Source organism: Salvelinus namaycush, chromosome 35 (genome assembly GCF_016432855.1).
Source record: "Salvelinus namaycush isolate Seneca chromosome 35, SaNama_1.0, whole genome shotgun sequence".
In the NCBI taxonomy this organism is placed as follows: domain Eukaryota; kingdom Metazoa; phylum Chordata; class Actinopteri; order Salmoniformes; family Salmonidae; genus Salvelinus; species Salvelinus namaycush.
The window spans coordinates 22046239-22066212 of record NC_052341.1 but is presented as its reverse complement, the minus strand read 5'-3'; the positions used below and the strand labels follow the sequence as shown (position 1 = coordinate 22066212).

The window sequence follows — 19974 nt, the reverse complement described above, 5'->3', positions numbered from 1 at the left end:
GCCCCAAACAATCGGAAAGGGGATTCATCAGAGAAAATGACTTTACCCCAGTCCTCAGCAGTCCAATCCCTGTACCTTTTGCAGAATATCAGTCTGTCCCTGATGTTTTTCATGGAGAGAAGTGGCTTCTTTGCTGCCCTTCTTGACACCAGGCCATCCTCCAAAAAGTCTTCGCCTCACTGTGCATGCAGATGCACTCACACCTGCCTGCTGCCATTCCTGAGCAAGCTCTGTACTGGTGGTGTCCTGATCCCGCAGCTGAATCAACTTTAGGAGACAGTCCTGGCGCTTGCTGGACTTTCTTGGGCGCCCTGAAGCCTTCACAACAATTGAACCGCTCTCCTTGAAGTTCTTGAGGATCCGATAAATGGTTGATTTAGGTGCAATCTTACTGGCAGCAATATCCTTGCCTGTGAAGCCCTTTTTGTGCAAAGCAATGATGACGGCACGGGGTTCCTTGCAGAGAACCATGGTTGACAGAGGAAGAACAATGATTCCAAGCACCACCCTCCATTTCAAGCTTCCAGTCTGTTTTTCGAACTCAATCAGCATGGCAGAGTGATCTCCAGCCTTGTCCTCGTCAACACACACACCTGTGTTAACGAGAGAATCACTGACATGATGTCAGCTGGTCCTTTTGTGGCAGGGCTGAAATGCAGTGGAAATGTTTTTTGGGGATTCAGTTCATTTGCATGGCAAACAGGGACTTTGTAATTAATTGCAATTCATCTGATCACTCTTCATAACATTCTGGAGTATATGCAAATTGCCATCATACAAACTGAGGCAGCAGACTTTGTGAAAATTAATATTTGTGTCATTCTCAAAACTTTAGGCCACGACTGTATATGAATAGTTTTAAGAGCTGTTGTTTTCTGCATGTGTTTATTAGTCTTGAATGGAGACTGTTTCTAAGCAGATGGCATGGGTTATAAACCTCAGGAAAGAAACATGCATGTGACTTCCAAAATAAAGGAAACACTTAAGTAAATTAGAGATACAATGTATTTTGAAAGCAGGTGCTTCCACACAGGTGTGGTTCTTAAGTTAATTAAGCATTTAACATCCGATCATGCTTCGCGGTCATGTTTAAAATGCCCAGTTGCCCATTATTTTGGCTAACATGACTGTAAGAAGAGATCTCTGTGACTTTGAAAGAGGCTTCTCAGTAACCAAATCTCAACCAAATTTAATCTTAAGGGAGAGTCTGGAGTGGCGTCTAAGACAGCTTTTTTCACCACCATCAACAAAACTACAAATGATGGAATTTCTCATGAAAGAATGGTATCGCATTCCTCCAATAGAGTTCCAGATACTTGTAGAATCTATGTCAATGCGCACTGAAGCTGTTCTGTAAGCTTGTGGTGGCCCAACGCCCTATTAAGACACTTGTTGAGACTATGTTGGTGTTTCCTTTATTTTGGCAGTTACCTGTAGATCTTCTAGTCAGGTTTACGACACAGTTGGATGCACAGCTGACATGAAATGCAAGACATATGCTATTCCATGTCTTTTGTTGCTGCTGGTGATATAATCTTTGTATTGTTGTTGTGTATAGGGATGGACAGGTGGTAGCCAGGTATTTGTGCAGTAGCAGTGCTCTTCCTGGTCGTAGATGGCTGCTGTGTGTGCAGGACAGGTTTCATCTCTTGAACAGCACATTCCCTCAGTTAGACCCACACTTTGTTTGCAAATTTCTCAATAGTGTAGTTGTATACTATACACCAGCCACCCCATTAAACAGGAAATGGGCCACACACACACTAAACAAAGGGCACGTGTTGCTTGTGAAGTCACAACAGGAAGTGTCCCCATACAGTTGAAGTTGGAAGTTTACATACACCTTAGCCAAATACATTTAAACTTAGTTTTTCACAATTCCTGACATTTAATCCAAGTAAAAATTCCCTGTCTTAGGTTAGTTAGGATCACCACTTTATTTAAAAAATGTGAAATGGCAGAATAATAGTAGAGTGATTTATTTCAGCCATCACATTCCCAGTGGATCAGAAGTTTACACACACTCAATTAGTATTTGGTAGCATTGCCTTTAAATTGTTTAACGTGGGTCAAACGTTTTGAGTAGCCTTCCACAAGCTTCCCACAATAAGTTGGGTGAATTTTGGCCCATTCCTCCTGACAGAGCTGATGTAACAGAATCAGGTTTGTAGGCCTCCTTGCTCGTACACGCTTTTTCAGTTCTGCCCACAAATTTTCTATAGGATTGAGGTCAGGGCTTTGTGACGGCCACTCCAATACCTTGACTTTGTTGTCCTTAAGCCATTTTGCCACAACTTTGGAAGTATGCTCGAGGTCATTGTCCATTTGTAAGACCCATTTGCGACCAAGCTTCAGCTTCCTGACTGATGTCTTAAGATGTTGCTTCAATATATCCACATCATTTTCCTGCCTAATGATGCCATCAATTTTATGAAGTGCACCAGTCCCTCCTGCAGCAAAGCACCCCCACAACATGATGCTGCCACCCCCGTGCTTCACGGTTGGGATGGTGTTCTTTGGCTTGCAAGCCTCCCCCTTTTCCCTCCAAACATAACGATGGTCATTATGGCCAAACAGTTCTATTTTTGTTTCATCAGACCAGAGGACATTTCTACAAAAAGTACGATCTTTGTCCCCGTGTGCAGTTGCAAACCGTAGTCTGGCGTTTTAATGGCGGTTTTAGAGCAGTAGTTTCTTCCTTGCTGAGCGGGCCTTTCAGGTTATGTCGATATAGGACCCGTTTTACTGTGGATATAGATACTTTTGTACCTGTTTCCTCCAGCATCTTCACAAGGTCCTTTGCTGTTCTGGGATTGATTTGCACTTTTCGCACCAAAGTACGTTCATCTCATCTCGAGGAGACAGAATGCGTCTCCTTCCTGAGCGGTATGACGGCTGCGTGGTCCCATGGTGTTTATACTTGCGTACTATTGTTTGTACAGATGAACGTGGTACCTTCAGGCGTTTGGAAATTGCTCCCAAGGATGCACCAGACTTGTTTTTTTTCTGAGGTCTGGCTGATTTTATTTAGATTTTCCCATGATGTCAAGCAAAGAGGCACTGAGTTTGAAGGTAGGCCTTGAAATACATCCACAGGTACACCTCCAATTGACTCAAATGATGTCAATTAGCCTATCAGAAGCTTCTAAAGCCATGACATAATTTTCGGGAATTTTCCAAGCTGTTTAAAGGCACAGTCAACTTAGTGTATGTAAACTTTTGACCCACTTGAATTGTGAAACAGTGAATTATAAGTGAAATAATCTGACTGTAAACGATTGTTGGAAAAATTACTTATGTCATGCACAAAGTAGATGTTCTAGCCGACTTGCCAAAACTGTGGTTTGTTAACAAGACATTTTTGGAGTGGTTGAAAAATGAGTTTTATTGACTCCAACCTAAGTGTATGTAAACTTCTGACTTCAACTGTATATCCAGCCAGGAAGTTGGCTCACTCTCAGTCTCTCAGTTCGTTCCCATCTGGGCCAGTTTCCCGAGCACTGGGGACTTATCCCTGTGAAAACAGACTTTGGCTAGAGAGGGAGCATAGGACAGCACCGTTGACTGAGTACTCGGATTAGCAGCGCTGAATAGAGGACGGAAGTAGGTTTTGGGTCGAGCTGGTCGGAAGGCTATTGAAATCCCCTCTTGTGGAAACATGCACTGTAATTATAATAGAATTGTGAATGGCTCTTTCTAAAGCCGTGTTGATCAGGATTACCCCCCTCCTTCTCTCCCCAGCCTCCTTTCTCTATATCAAGGTTTCCCAAACTCAGTCCTGGGACCTCCCCTGGGTGCACGTTTTGGCTTTTACCCTAGCACTACACAACTGATTCCAATACTCAACTCATCATCAAGCTTTGATTATTTGAATCCGCTGTGTAGTGCTAGGGGGGGGAAAATTATATATATGCACCCAGGTAGGGCTGAGCGATATGGTCTAAAACTCATCTCAATTTTCTCAAATTTATGGCCGATTCACGATATACAGTACCAGTCAAAAGTTTGGACACCTACTCATTTCAGAGTTTTTTATTAATTTTTTACTATTTTCTACTTTGTAGAATAGAAGTGAACACATCGAAACTATGAAATAACACATGGAATCATGTCGTAACCAAAAAAGTGTTTAACAAATCTAAATATATTTTATATTTGAGATTCTTCAAAATAGCCACCCTTTGCCTTGATGACAGCTTTGCACACTATTGTCATTTCAATTAACAGGTGTGCCTTGTTAAAAGTTAATTTGTGGAATTTCTTTCCTTCTTAATGCGTTTGAGCCAGTCGGTTGTGTTTTGACAAGGTACTGTAGGGGTGGTGTACAGAAGATAGCCCTATTTGGAAAAAGACCCGCTCCATATTATCCAGAACCTAGGCTGAATAAATGCCTTCCACAACCATAAGATACACTTATAATTAAATTATTTTATAAAAAATAGGTGTACCTGTTTTTTGTAACTTTAAATTTAACCAGAACCATGCATAATGCACATTCACTAATAATGTAGCAGGCATTATAGAAAATGAACACCTCAAAAACAAGCTCTCAAGCACAAGCCCAAGCACTTGGATCGAACTATAATTTCACAAGCTCTGAATTCAAGGCCAAAAAGTTGAATTGTTATTAACACAACCTTCCAACTGTTTGAACAGCATGCTAGCCTGTCCATATTGTCAGATGCTGAAATCAAGTGGCCTACCTTATTTCTCAGAATGAGAACGAGTTGCCAGTTCCTTTATATATTTGTTTTATGCTTATTGCACATTTATAAAACACAGACTAAACAGCTAGTATAACAATCTTTATTTGATTTCAAGGCTGCTAGCGATATGTGGCACTGAGCATTACATTTCCAGAATTAATGTTCATTGGTCTTCTCGAAATTTGAGGAGTTGAAACAAACAATGTATGGTTTGAAAGGTTATCTTCTCCTCTATTACAGTAAAATAATGTCTCCGTGTAACAAGTTGAAACCGTTTGTCAGAGAGGAAGAAGTGATCTCTCATCTTTGTTGTTGTGAGTGGTAAGGGGAGGGGCTTGGGACAAAGAAGCAAACCGGGATGTTTCACTCTCGACAAAATCTGTCAAAAAAAAACCTATGCGCTTATTTGAACCTAAGCTTGTCGCCTGCCTTCCCGCCTTTGTGACAACGACTCCCATTGTTTTGGGCGGAGACATGAGTATTTTATAGTTATGTACAGATCTCTGGTGTAAATGGGAAGGTGCACAGCACAGAAGGAGCGAACGAGACCAAAACGACAACATGAGAACAAGCGGACGTAAACGCAAAAAACCCCGAGAAATACAAAAAAACTTGATTCTGCGATACAGGCATTTGGAATATCGCGCAAAAGCATACATTAGAATTAATCAAATTACTTCGATATATCGTCCAGCCGTACACCCGGTGGGGCCCCGGGACCAAGTTTGGGGAAACTCTGGTCTATACTACTGAAAGGCAGTCCACAGACAGGCTGGCCCTGCCACCTCACGATGATGACACATCAGATTCCACTGTCTGTCCCCACAGAATCAGCCTATTATCCAGTGTTTTGTTTGGTCTCATCTTAACCTCCTACATTATACCAAAGATTAGTTCAATGGTAACAGATTCTAGGTTTTTCAAATTATAGACTTTTACATTTTAGTAATTTAGCAGAGTGACATACAGGAGCAATTCGGGTTAAGTGCCTTGTTAAGGGCACAGCAGCAGATTTTTCACTTTGTCAGCTCGGGGTTTCAAAACCGCAACCTTTCGGTTACTGGCCCAACGGTCTTAACCGCAAGGTTACCTGCCGCCCTAGACAGCAAACAATATCACACTAGACATGAACTAAAGTTGTAATAGGTGTTTTATTTGCAAGCGGCCCAGAGTTTACTTAGCTAAAAACCTGGCAGTGGTTGAATACCTTTACTGTTGCAGGGATAATTAGGCTATAGAACACAGCCTTCTCAATCACATTACGTTCTCGCTGCCTACGCATTCCTTTAACATATTGTGTATTCTGTTGTTTTCTTAATACTTTGTACCATATGCTTATGTTGCTCATGGCTAAATGTGCAGTAGCTAGCTCGGTGTTTGTCATCAGTGATCAGTGTCAATGAATGGATGGTCAGCAGTGGTTGATGCTAGGGCCAGGAGTTTTTCCTGAACTGGACAAGATCTGGATCAGAGTTGATTGGCTTTAATTAGATCCAGAGTTTGACTTGTCCAGGAAAACATTTTATGGCCCTCTTGACCCTTGTTATAGTGTATAGAGTTTTTCGTAGTCATGGCACATGGTCTGACAGGAAAAACTCTTGGCCCTAGCTTATGGTTGCATGTGGACTCACTTTTCCCACATTACCTTCCATTAATAGGCCACCTGTGAGAGGGGCTTTACTGCCATGGAGGATTCCCACCAGAAGGTGATCGACGAGCTGCAGAGGAAACACCAGAGAGAGCTGGAAAACCTACACGAGGAAAAGGAGAGGCTGCTAGCCGAGGAGACTGCCGCTACCATAGCCGGTCAGTAGTAATTATGATAGCTATCAGCATTAGCACCTTAGTAATCATATAGGCCGAGTGTCCCTTGCTAGCAGTAGCATCAGGCTAACATTAAGTATTTTGTTCAATTGTGTTCGCAAACCCATAATTGTGAGTTACCATGGTCTTTGGGCTCTGCTTTAAAATAGCGGATTTTTCTTTCAACCACAGTTACCACTTTTTTGGGGGCATAGACTGTTCTCTCTGCTACCGCACGGCAAGCAGTACCGGAGCGCCAAGTCTAGGTCCAAAATGCTCCAGCTGGCCACCCGGACTATTTACATTGACCCCCCCCCCCCCTTTTTGTTTTTACACTATTGCTACTCGCTGTTTATTATCTATGCATAGTCATTTTACCCCTACCTACATGTACAAATTAGCTCGACTAACCTGTACCCCCACACATTGACTCGGTACCGGTACCCCCTGTATATACAGTGGCTTGCGAAAGCATTCACCCCCCCTTGGCATTTTTCCTATTTTATTGCCTTACAACCTAGAATTAAAATAGATTTTTTTTGGGGGGGGGGGTTGGATCATTTGATTTACACAACATGCCTACCACTTTGAAGATGCAAAATATTTTTTATATTTTCCTACTTACAAAGCATGTAGAGGTCTGTAATTTTTATCATAGGTACACTTCAACTGTGAGAGACGGAATTAAAAAAATTATGAATTACTTAAAAATCATGCAATGTGATTTTCTGGATTTTTGTTTTAGATTCCGTCTCACAGTTGAAGTGTACCTATGATAAAAAATTACAGACCTCTACATGCTTTGTAAGTAGGAAAACCTGCAAAATCGGCAGTATCAAATACTTGTTCTCCCCAGTGTACATATGCACGCACCACTTTTCTGTTTTTTTATTTTTTCGAAAAATGATTTTTTTTAATTTTTTCACCAATTTGGACTCTTGTGTATGTCCATTACATGAAATCCAAATAAATATCCATTTAAATTACAGGTTGTAATGTAACAAAATAGGAAAAACGCCATGGGGGATGAATACTATTGCAAGGCGCTGTAGCCTTGTTATTGTTATTTATTGTTACTTTTAATTTAAAAAATGTACTTTAGTTTATTTAGTAAATATTTTCTTAACTCTATTTCTTGAGGTAAGGTCTACACCTGTTGTGTTGGGTGCATGTGACAAATACAATTTGATTTCATTTCATTTTTTTAGTTAGCAGATGGGCCGGCTATGCCAGAGCTCTGCCCCAATAACAACGTTCTTTGTTTTGGTTGCCCCAGCGATCGAGGCGATGAAGAACGCACACCGGTCGGAGCTGGAGAAGGAGCTGGACAAGGCCCGCAAGTCCAACTGCAACACGGAGAACGCAGACATAGAGGAGATATGCAGGCAGCACGAGTAAGTAAAGATATCATGTAGGGCTGGAAATTGACAGGGACCTCACAATACTATGTTATCACGATACTTTGGTGCCGATACGATATGTATTGCGACTCTCACAATTCTTTATGTATTGTGATTCGATTATGTGATTTAATTGCGATTCGATGTAAAAGTGCTGAAAACGTATTTTTCGCCCTATTTTAAAAGAAGATGGAGAACAAGCTATGAAGAAAAAATACTGGAGTTTTGGTGCAGGTACAGCCAACTAGCGCTAAAATAATATTGCAATATTGTCAAAATGATACAATATATTGTCAAAAATAATATCCTGATATGTAACTATCGATTTTTTTCTTCTTCCCCTCATTGGTACTATCATATCCCCTAAGTACCACAAGCACATTACCATCGCCAAGACCATATTATCTTCAAGTTATCATATCCCCTAAGTACCACAAGCATATTATATACAGTACACGATGCAAATACACTCTGTACAGGTTTCCTTCTTTTTACTCTGTCATACAATCTTGAACTCGCAATAAGCAGGTCAGGTCTCAGGTCTTCATTTAGAGTCAAGACTCAAATTTCCAGTCCAGACTTGAGTCAATGTTTACAATGTTTACTGTTTTTCTAAGGTCAAAACTACTGTCTCAAGTCCCCATCGCTCCCGAATAACTGCATTTTCCTTTAGCATACAGCCAGGTCCAAAATGATTGCCACCCTTGGTAAAAATGACTGTATAAAATAAATAATACAAGTACTGAGCTATTATTGTATGCAACAACAAAAAATTGGCAAATGATATTATTTTAAACTAATACAATTTCTCAGATTTTTTTATTATTAACCAGTAATAATTTATTTTCTCAAAGATATTGGTCAAAGTTATTGGCACCCGTTTCAATACCTCTCTTTGTGAGGATAACGGCATGAGCCTTTTTCTAAAGTGTTTTATGAGTTTCGAGAACACATCGGGAGGGATTTTAGACCATATCCTTCCTCTGCACTTATGGACTGCCCTTTTCAATTCAATCCATGTGTCCGGATGTGATGCAGCCTGGATTCGAACCAGGGACTGTAGCGACGCCTCTTGCACTGAGATGCAGTGCCTTAGACTGCTGCGCCACTCGGGAGCCCTAGTCCAACAATATCAAAGCTCTGCCTCCCAAGTGGCGCAGCGGTCTAAGGCACTGCATCACAGTGCTTGAGGCGTCACTACAGACCCGGGATCGATCCCGTGACGGGGAGACCCATGAGGTGGCACACAATTGGCCCAGCGTCGTCCAGGTTAGGGCAGGGTTTGGCTGGCCGGGATTTCCTTGTCCCATCGCGCTTTAGCGACTCCTTGCGGCAGGCCGTGCGCCTGCAAACTGACTTCGGTCACCAGCTGGACGGTGTTTCCGCTGACACATTGGTGCGGCTTCCTTCCGGGTTAAGGGAGCAGTGTGTCAAGAAGCAGTGCGGCTTGGCAGGGTCGTGTTTCGGAGGACGCATGGCTCTCAACCTTTGCCTCTCCCGAGTCCATAGAGGAGTTGCAGCGACGGGACAAGACTGTAACTACCAATTTAGATATCACGAAAATGTGTAAAAGTAATTTTAAAAAATCCATCAAATATCCACCGCCATATTTTACAGTAGGTATGGGTTCTTTTCTGCTTATGCATCCTTATTTCGGCATCAAACCCACCACTGGTGTGCATGACCAAAGAGCTCTATTTTCATGTCATTTGACCATAGCACCAGTTCTAATCCAAGTGCCAATGCTGTTTAGCAAACTCCTGGCGTTTACATTTATTGGATGACATGAGAATGACGCTCTTTGGCCACGCACACCAGTGGTGGATTTGGTGTAGAAATAAGGATGCATAAGCATACAATTAACACATTACAAGGTAATTATTTACAAATGATTTACAAGTATGGCAAGCTAAAAATAGTTAACATACGGTTGTTGATGTGAAGAAATAAAACGGGTGCGTTCTGTCAGAGGAATTAGAACTTTGATCAATGACGTCACTCAGGTTACCATGACAAGGACGGGGTCGAAATATCATTTTCTTTTTATGTCTCTTGTTCCGACCCCTCCCCAGTGCCGGCTACGCAAGAGATGTAGACTGAACAAAAATATACTAAACATGTTAAGTGTTGGTCCCATGTTTCATGAGCTTTAATTAAAGATCCCATAAATGTTCCATACGCACAAAAATCTTCTTTCTCTCAAATTTTGTGCACAAATGTATTTACATCTCTGTTAGTGAGCATTTCTCCTTTGCCAAGATTATCCATCCACCTGACAGGTGTGGCATATCAAGAAGCTGATTAAACAACATGATCATTACACAGGTGCACTTTGTGCTGGGGACAATAAAAGGCCACTCTAAAATGTGCAGTTTTGTCACAACACAATGCCACAGATGTCTTTTGAGGGAGTGTGCAATTGGCTGACTAGGAATGTCCACCAGAGCTGTTTCCAGATAATTCAATGTTAATTTCTCTACCATAAGCCACCTCCAACGTCGTTTTAGATAATTTGGCAGTACGTCCAACCGGCCTCACTACCGCAGACCATGTGTATGGCGTTGTGTGGGGTCGAGCAGTTTGCTGATGTCAATATTGTGAACAGAGTGCCCCGTGGTGGGGTTATGGTATGGGAAGGCATAAGCTACTGACAATGAACACAATTGCATTTTATCGATGGCAACTCTATGCGAAGGAGATGTCGGGCTGCATGATGCAAATGGTGGTCACACCAGATACTGACTGGTTTTCTGATCCATGCTCCTACCTTTTTTAAGGTGTCTGTGACCAACAGATGCATATCTTTATTCCCAGTCATGTGAAATCCATAGATTAGGGCCTAATTAATTGATTTCAATTGGCTGATTTACCTATATGAACTGTAACTCAGGAAAATCTTTGAAATTGTTGCATGAAGCATTTATATTTTTGTTCAGTGAGTGTGTGTGTGTGTGTATATATATATATATATATATATATATATATATTTATATATATATATTATATTTTATATATATTATATTTTATATATATATATGGGGTATACTGGCAAGAAAGTGGTATAAATGGGACTGCAAAAATTACTGCTGATCTCCTCAAGTTAAATCAGCTGATCAATAATTTCAGTTGGCCTGAGTCTCTGAGCGTATACAGATTGACGAGAGTTGTAGCATAGGCAACGCAACAAGATTACAATTTACATATAATGTACATTAACTTTCAATTTACATTAGCAAAGGAATGTCATGTGCCGAGAGAGGGTTCGGGGGCTGCAGTTAAAATGTACTGTAAATATCCCACTATAGCCTCTAGCCAGTACGCATGCTTTTAACAAACTATTCAACTATGCAAGCAAGTTTCCATCTTAATCATATTACACCCTTGAATAATGCAATCACACCACATTATACTCTTGAATAATGCATCAATTCACAAGCATGTGCAGACAATTAAAGGGTTTATTTTCTAGTCCATACCCTCATAACATTTTAGTTTCAAGACAAAAGCACAGTTACTGCTAGCTAGCTAGCTAGGTAAAGCTAACAACATGCTTCATCAAGTAACGTTAGCCCATCAAAAATGAGTGGTTACCCCTCTAACATGGATGTAAAAGTACAGTAGAACAAATCTTACACCCATTAGAACAAACCAGGCTTAATTTTTATTAATATCATGCAAATCCTTACGTGTGGTTAAAAGCAAATTCTGACTGAAAACGTGGGTAATTCACTGTGGAGTTTAGATCAGAAGTTTTACATGGCTCAGTGCAGCCAGCCAAGCACCATTGACCGTTTTGTTTTTTGCTACTGCAATTTCAGATAACTCAATAAAACATGTCTCAAATATAAGGAAACAGTCTATACATTTCAGCTGTTTCATAAACATTGATCTGCTGTTATGATTGTTACTGTAGGAGTGTTGGGCTCAACAAGACAATTCTGTTTATACTGCCCTGCTTGGAGGGAGGGAAACTGTCTGGCGCTACTTCCAGACGTAGCGGTCGAGACATGAGAAATTGGCAGCTTTACATTACAGTAATAAGTATATTCTTTGGATTTCTTTCGATACCTTTCGACAATTTCCAATTTTCGTCAATGAAAATAGGCTCTGTTCATTATGAAGAGGTCTCTGAGTTTATACGGGGTGGGCTGATAATTAGTTGCGATGACGTGTGAAGGTATTTCTCCTCACCTGCCCAATCTGCAAAGTGCATGATATCATATGACACATAGTTCACCTCAGTCACAGGTGTAACTGCAGATGTCCTGTCATTGCATATTATGAACATTTTTTATTACCTGTCAGTTTGAGCAGCAAAACAGCGTTGGGGGAAAGTTGTCCATCTGTCAAAATGGGGATATTCAAGATAAATAACTTAATTTTGCAATGCTGTCTTTTTCATTCAAGTTCAAACCCAACCCAGAGCCATGGGAATGAAAGGTTGGGCAAAGCCAGTATGTGAATGTGAATGGCTGTGCCTTGCCAGCTGTAACTAGGGCAACCTGGAACTGCGGTGGCAGCTAGTGATCTTGCCAAGGCTGGAATTACAGACAGACACAGTTCCAGTTCTGTCAGGCCAAGGGCGTTTCATCAGTCTGTCTGGTGTTTATTAAGGAACTGATTAGCAGCAGTCTGGCTCGGTCTGTCTAGACTCTAGATACATTGAAGCACCACTCCAGTGTCTGGCCAGAACTAAAATATGAAGGAAGGAGTTTTTGTAATTTCCTCCTTCCGTATCGGAGTCTGGCTCCTTACAAGGCGTTTTCCTACTCACCCTACAAAATGAAGGAGTTTTCTATGCTCTGTGCTACTATTTCCTTTGGTCAGCTATTATGAGGGAAAAGAGAGCTTAGCATGGTCTTTGGTTGAGTTTCCTGAGTGTTAAAAATATAAAGGTATGGTATTGATTGGGTGAGTGTTTTGCCTTGTATGGTCTGACTTACCGAGTGTTTTCCTGTGTTCCCACTCACTCGCTTTCCCTCTCACTTTCTATTTCTCTCTCTCTCTCTCCGCCCCCCTCTCTGTGTTACAGAGAGGAACTGTGTTCATTCCAAAGGGAGATCGAGGTGCTGTCGGAACAGTATTCTCAGAAGTGCCTGGAGAACGCCCACCTGGCCCAAGCCTTGGAGGCTGAGAGACAGGCCCTCAGACAGTGTCAGAGGGAGAACCAGGAGCTCAACGCACACAACCAGGTGCACACACACACACACACCCAGGCACACACACACACTGATAATAGTCCTCACACTTACCATGACACCTAATGTGCCTTGTGTCTGTAGGAGCTGAACAACCGTCTAGCTGCAGAGATCACTAAGATGCGCTCTATGGCGACTGAAGACGGGGGTGGAGACACCTGCAACGTCACACATGGGAAGGAACTGTATGAGCTAGAGGTAAGCTCTTCTCGAGGTGAACCCAAGATTGGATTTGATTTGAAATTAGCTGAACTCTTCCTGTTTGTCAAAAGGGTACATTTCTTTATGCACAGCTGAAATTTGCCACTGAATCTTAGTTTTCCTCTTCCTTGCCAGGTGATGTTGAGGGTGAAGGAGTCGGAGGTCCAGTATCTGAAACAGGAGATCAACTCTCTGAAGGATGAACTCCAGGTCGCCCAAAGAGTAAGTCCCAAGACGCAAGTTACCTGCAACTGCTTTTTATAGTTTTTCAATGTATTTTATACTATTTTCAAAAATGTTCAATGCTGAGGTTGTATTCCTCACCCAACCATCCTAAACTATGTATCCTTCGTCCCGCCAGGATAAGAAGTATGCAACGGACAAGTACAAGGACATCTACACAGAGCTGAGCATCGTGAAGGCCAAAGCAGAGAGAGACCTGGGGAGGCTCAGAGAACAGCTGCAGCTGGCCCACGAGGCACTGGGGGAACCCTCACTGGAGGAGGTGGAGAGGGCAGGAGGATACGGTAGGAATATAGAAGACTTTCTATCCTTCTACTCCATATGTGTGCTATAAATGACACCCTATTCCCTACATACTGTGCTACAAATGGCACCCTATTCCCTACATTGTGTGCTACAAATGGCACCCTATTCCCTACATAGTATGCTACAAATGGCACCCTATTCCCTACATTGTGTGCTACAAATGACACCCTATTCCCTACATAGTGTGCTACAAATGGCACCCTATTCCCTACATAGTGTGCTACAAATGGCACCCTATTCCCTACATAGTGTGCTACTTTTGACCTGAGCCCTATGGGTCCTGGTTAAAAGTAGTGCACTATATAGGGAATAGGGTACAAGTTCAGAAGCTGCAACTAGCCCCTTTTTCCAAATGACTTGTTGTTGAAGAAGCTGTCTGTTATCTCATCAGATATCATGAAGTCCAAAAGCAACCCTGACATTCTCAAGATGGCGGCTGCTGCCGCAAAACGCTCAGAGCGCACCATGAGGTCAAAGGTACGTCTTCTAAACACCTGAGTAAGACATCTGAAAGTGATTTACACAGTAGAGGAGAAGTTTCCCCGCAGCTGAAGGTTGTGTATGGAAACTGTTCAATAGGAACCAAGTGCCATTGACCTGTGACACACTGCCACCTTCTGGTTAACTACTGAATTGCACTGCAACTTTTTACTTCCCCAGCATGTGAATGTACTTTATTGGGTGGGTTATTGGGCCTATAAGGATGCATCAGTTTTGTTATACACTGCTCAAAAAAATAAAGGGAACACTTAAACAACACAATGTAACTCCAAGTCAATCACACTTCTGTGAAATCAAACTGTCCACTTAGGAAGCAACACTGATTGACAATAAATTTCACATGCTGTTGTGCAAATGGAATAGACAAAAGGTGGAAATTATAGGCAATTAGCAAGACACCCCTAATAAAGGAATGGTTCTGCAGGTGGTGACCACAGACCACTTCTCAGTTCCTATGCTTCCTGGCTGATGTTTTGTTCACTTTTGAATGCTGGCGGTGCTTTCACTCTAGTGGTAGCATGAGACGGAGTCTACAACCCACACAAGTGGCTCAGGTAGTGCAGTTCATCCAGGATGGCACATCAATGCGAGCTGTGGCAAAAAGGTTTGCTGTGTCTGTCAGCGTAGTGTCCAGAGCATGGAGGCGCTACCAGGAGACAGACCAGTACATCAGGAGACGTGGAGGAGGCCGTAGGAGGGCAACAACCCAGCAGCAGGACCGCTACCTCCGCCTTTGTGCAAGGAGGTGCACTGCCAGAGCCCTGCAAAATGACCTCCAGCAGGCCACAAATGTGCATGTGTCTGCTCAAACGGTCAGAAACAGACTCCATGAGGGTGGTATGAGGGCCCGACTTCCACAGGTGGGGGTTGTGCTTACAGCCCAACACCGTGCAGGACGTTTGGCTTTTGCCAGAGAACACCAAGATTGGCAAATTCGCCACTGGCGCCCTGTGCTCTTCACAGATGAAAGCAGGTTCACACTGAGCACATGAGCACATGTGACAGACGTGACAGAGTCTGGAGACGCCGTGGAGAACGTTCTGCTGCCTGCAACATCCTCCAGCATGACCGGTTTGGCGGTGGGTCAGTCATGGTGTGGGGTGGCATTTCTTTGTGGGGCAGCACAGCCCTCCATGTGCTCGCCAGAGGTAGCCTGACTGCCATTAGGTACCGAGATGAGATCCTCAGACCCCTTGTGAGACCATATGCTGACACATGCACATTTGTGGCCCGCTGGAGGTCATTTTGCAGGGCTCTGGCAGTGCACCTCCTTGCACAAAGGCGGAGGTAGCGGTCCTGCTGCTGGGTTGTTGCCCTCCTACGGCCTCCTCCACGTCTCCTGATGTACTGGCCTGTCTCCTGGTAGCGCCTCCATGCTCTGGACACTACGCTGACAGACACAGCAAACCTTTTTGCCACAGCTCACATTGATGTGCCATCCTGGATGAACTGCACTACCTGAGCCACTTGTGTGTGTTGTAGACTCCGTCTCATGCTACCACTAGAGTGAAAGCACCGCCAGCATTCAAAAGTGAACAAAACATCAGCCAGGAAGCATAGGAACTGAGAAGTGGTCTGTGGTCACCACCTGCAGAACCATTCCTTTATTGGGGGTGTCTTACTAATTGCCTATAATTTCCACCTTTTGGCTATTCCATTTGCACAACAGCATGTGAAATTTATTGTCAATCAGTGTTGCTTCCTAAGTGGACAGTTTGATTTCACAGAAGTGTGATTGACTTGGAGTTACATTGTGTTGTTTAAGTGTTCCCTTTATTTTTTTGAGCAGTGTATTACTCTTAAAACCTTGAAACAATCCCTTTGTGCATCTATTTCAGTGTGGGTTAGAATGGTTCTATCAGATGTAGAAAAAAAGTGTAGCAAGTCAGGAAACCTGGTAAGTGTGGTGAGGTGTGTTTCACCTCTTACTCTCACATGCCGGTGTGTTTCCCCCTTCTGTCCTCAGTCTGTGGCTCGTGACATGCCCTGGGACAGCTAGGGCTGCCTGAGGACCTATAGGCCTACCCTTCTCCTTTAGGTAATTTACCCAACCAGACTACAACGAACAGGATGCCAAAATCACACATCGTTAGTGGGTTTGAATGGGAGCACCTTTTTTAAAATTTGCTGCCATTGGGACCTTACAGAGAAATATCACTTTAACCAGAGAGAGAAATGAGTGCACGTCTCTGTGTGGATCATTGATGATATTCCTCTCTGTTTGCATCAATCTGCTTCCTCAATGATTCAGTCCTGTCCACATTAGTCACAATTAAACCTGGCCATGGTCATTAACAGTTGTTTTTTTGTCTCTGTTTCTCTCTCTGTCTCCAGAGTCTTAAGGAAGGGCTGACTGCCGAGCAGCGACTCCATCTGTTTGATAAAGACACTAAGGAGTTCTGACATCGTCGCCTGCGTCGAACCGCTCCACCCACATTGCTGCATGTTTAGAAAGCCCACTATATTTTAGCTAGGGAGTTACTTATTTAGAAACACACTGATCACCACACACATCGTATATTAAAAAAACATGGTATGAAGATTGAATTTTATGTCTAGACTCAACATTCCATGCACTTCAGTTACTGTGACATTGTTTGTTTTTTGTTTTCAGCGCCATGTCTTACTGTAAATACTCTGTACTGTTTTTAATGAAGCATCTATCATGCAAACACTAAAAAAAGATGGCTGTGTAAGCTACTGTTTTAACTCCTTAGTCTGTGTAAATAGCCGAAGGAATAAGTGTAATGTTGTAATGGCTAAACACAACTACATAATGAGAGAATAATTACTTACATATTGATGGAATAACTACTTACATAAGCAAACCGTAGGAACAATCTTGCCTTCAGGCCTGCGTATTATGCTAGGTGAGGTCAGTATGCACATGTTAATTCTTCTTTCCACCCCCTTATCATTTCAGCATAGATTACTGTCTGGCTCAGTAAACAAGCTATGGAAAGAAAATGTTTGCCTGCATCATTGTACAAGTAAACTATCTGCTACATTGGATGTTGCTCCTCCATTGTCTGAGTTGTTGGCTTGTATATGATTAATATTAACATCATAGAATGTTTTCTGAAACATAGGACCATTTTTAAATTACCCCTGGAAGGTGACTGCTGAATAAATACATTATGGATGGGATTTGCTGATTATACTATAAATATATACATTTATATAATTGTTTTCCTTCTCTGTAATCTTATTGGTCCAGCTGTATGGGAGGATGAGTTGTTGGAGTCGGTTTGTATGTAGTCTTGTTCAGTGGCAATCTCTTTGTATTTATTTAAGTGTTTTTGGATTATTGTCTCACATGCCATTCCCTCTGTACTCTACTATTGTAAATATACAGCCAATGTACACCAACTGACAACAGGTTTATTAGCAATAAATATTTTTGCACCCTGTCTTTCGTTGTTTTCATCTACTATACTGTATTAATCATTTTCCAAACTGATTAAACTAACCAGCATTATTATGTAGTTAAATTACATTGATCATCTAGACTTCTTTGCAAAGTTCAGATGTGAGAGGACTGCAGTCATATACTGTAGGTTTCCTATCAATAACTTACGCTATACAGTGCATTCGGAAAGTATTCAGACATTGACTTTTTCCACATTTTGTTATGTTACAGCCTTATTCTAAAATGGATTACATGTATTTTTTACCTTAACATTCTATGCACAATACCTCATAATGACAAAGCGAAAACAGGTTTTTTGAAATATTCGCAAAATTATAAAAAGATGTAAAACAAATACCTTAGTTACATAAGAATTCAGACCCTTTGCTAGGAGACTCGATATTGAGCTGAGGTGCATCCTGTTTCCATTGATCATCCTTGATGTTTCTACAACTTGATTGGAGTCCACCTGGGGTAAATTCAATTGATTGGACATGATTTGGAAAGGCACACACCTGTCTATATAAGGTCCCATAGGTGACAGTGTATGTCAGAGCAAAAACCAAGCCATGAGGTCGAAGGAAATGTCAGTAGAGCTCTGGGACAGGATTGTGTCGAGGCACAGATCTGGGGAAGTGTACCAAAAATGTTCTGCAGCATTGAAGGTCCCCAAGAACACAGTGGCCTCCATCATTCTTAAATGGAAGACGTTTGGAATCACCAAGACTCTTCCTAGGGCTGGCTGCCCAACCAAACTGAGCAATTTGAGGAGAAAGGCCTTGGTCAGGGAGGTGACTAAGAACCCAATGGTCACTCTGACAGAGCTCCAGAGTTCCTCTGTGAAGATGGGAGAACCTTCCAGAGGGACAACCATCTCTGCAGCACTCCACAAATCAGGCCTTTATGGTAGAGTGGCCAGACGGAAGCCATTCCTCAGTAAAAGGCACATGACAGCCCGCTTGGAGTTTGCCAAAAGGCACCTAAAGACTCTGACCCAAGAAACAAGATTCTCTGGTCTGATGAAACCAAGATTGAACTCTGGGCTAAATGCCAAACGTCACGTCTGGAGGAAACTTGGCACCATCCCTATGGTGAAGCATGGTGGTAGTGGCAGCATCATGCTGTGGGGATGTTTTTCAGAGGCAGAGACTGGGAGACTAGTTAGGATCGAGGGAAAGATGAACGGAGCAAAGTACAGAGATCCTTGATTAAAAACCTGCTCCAGAGCGCTCAGGACCCCTGACTTGGGCGAAGGTTCACCTTCTAACAGGACAACGACCCTAAGTGTAACCGATGTGAAATGGCTAGCTAGTTAGTGAGGTGCGCACTAATAGCGTTTCAATCGGTGACGTCACTCGCTCTGAGACCTTGAGTAGTTGTTCCCCTTGCTCTGCAAGGGCCGCAGCTTTTGTGGAGCGATGGGTAACGATGCTTCGAGGGTGGCTGTTGTCGATGTGTTCCTGGTTCGAGCCCAGGTAGGGGCGAGGAGAGGGACGGAAGCTATACTGTTACATAAGCACAAAGCGAAGACAACACAGGAGTGGCTTCGGGACAAGTCTTGAATGTCCTTGAATGGCCCAGCCAGAGCCCGGACTTGAACACGATCGAACATCTCTGGAGAGACCTGAAAATAGCTGTTCAGCGACGGTCACGATCGAACCTGACAGAGCCTGAAGAGAAGAATGGGAGAAACTCACCAAATACAGGTGTGCCGAGCTTCTAGCGTCATACCCAAGCAGACTCAAGGCTGTAATCGCTGCCAAAGGTGCTTCAACAAAGTACTGAGTAAAGGGTCTGAATACATGTAATATGATATTTCAGTTTTTATTTGTAATACATTTCTAAACATGTTTTAGCTTTGTCTTTATGGAGTATTGTGTGTATATTGATGGGGGGGGGGAAACATGTTAATCCATTTTAGAATAAGGCTGTAACAAAATGTGGAAAAAGTCAAGGGGTCTGAATATTTTCCGAAAGCACTGTATATATGTGGACACCCCTTCAAATTAGTGTATTCGGCTATTTCAGCCACACCCGTCGCCGACAGGTGTATACAATCGAGCACACAGGCATGCAATCTCCATAGTCACACATTGGTAGTAGACTGGCCTTACTGAAGTGCTCAGTAATCACTCCAGTCAAACTCCACACAACATTCATGTCTTGAACGCTGCCCGCTTTCCTACCTTCCCACAATGCTTCACTGT

The 19974-nt window shown here is 42.6% G+C and overlaps 1 protein-coding gene across 4 annotated transcripts in view; it reads left to right on the top strand.

Moving 5' to 3' along the window:
- Positions 1-17770, top strand: part of LOC120029525 (myosin phosphatase Rho interacting protein) — a 72087-nt gene extending 54317 nt beyond the window's left edge. For 2 of the 4 annotated variants that reach the window (XM_038974788.1, XM_038974787.1), the window contains exons 14-21: positions 6365-6512; positions 7786-7903; positions 12942-13101; positions 13192-13305; positions 13444-13530; positions 13670-13835; positions 14249-14334; positions 16693-16761. In XM_038974788.1, the coding sequence (XP_038830716.1) occupies positions 6365-6512; positions 7786-7903; positions 12942-13101; positions 13192-13305; positions 13444-13530; positions 13670-13835; positions 14249-14334; positions 16693-16761 (948 nt within the window). Of the gene's footprint in view, positions 1-6364; positions 6513-7785; positions 7904-12941; positions 13102-13191; positions 13306-13443; positions 13531-13669; positions 13836-14248; positions 14335-16324; positions 16397-16692 lie in introns of all 4 variants that reach the window. The other 2 variants (XM_038974786.1, XM_038974784.1) reach the window with 2 other exon arrangements.
- Positions 17771-19974: the final 2204 nt, after the last annotated feature.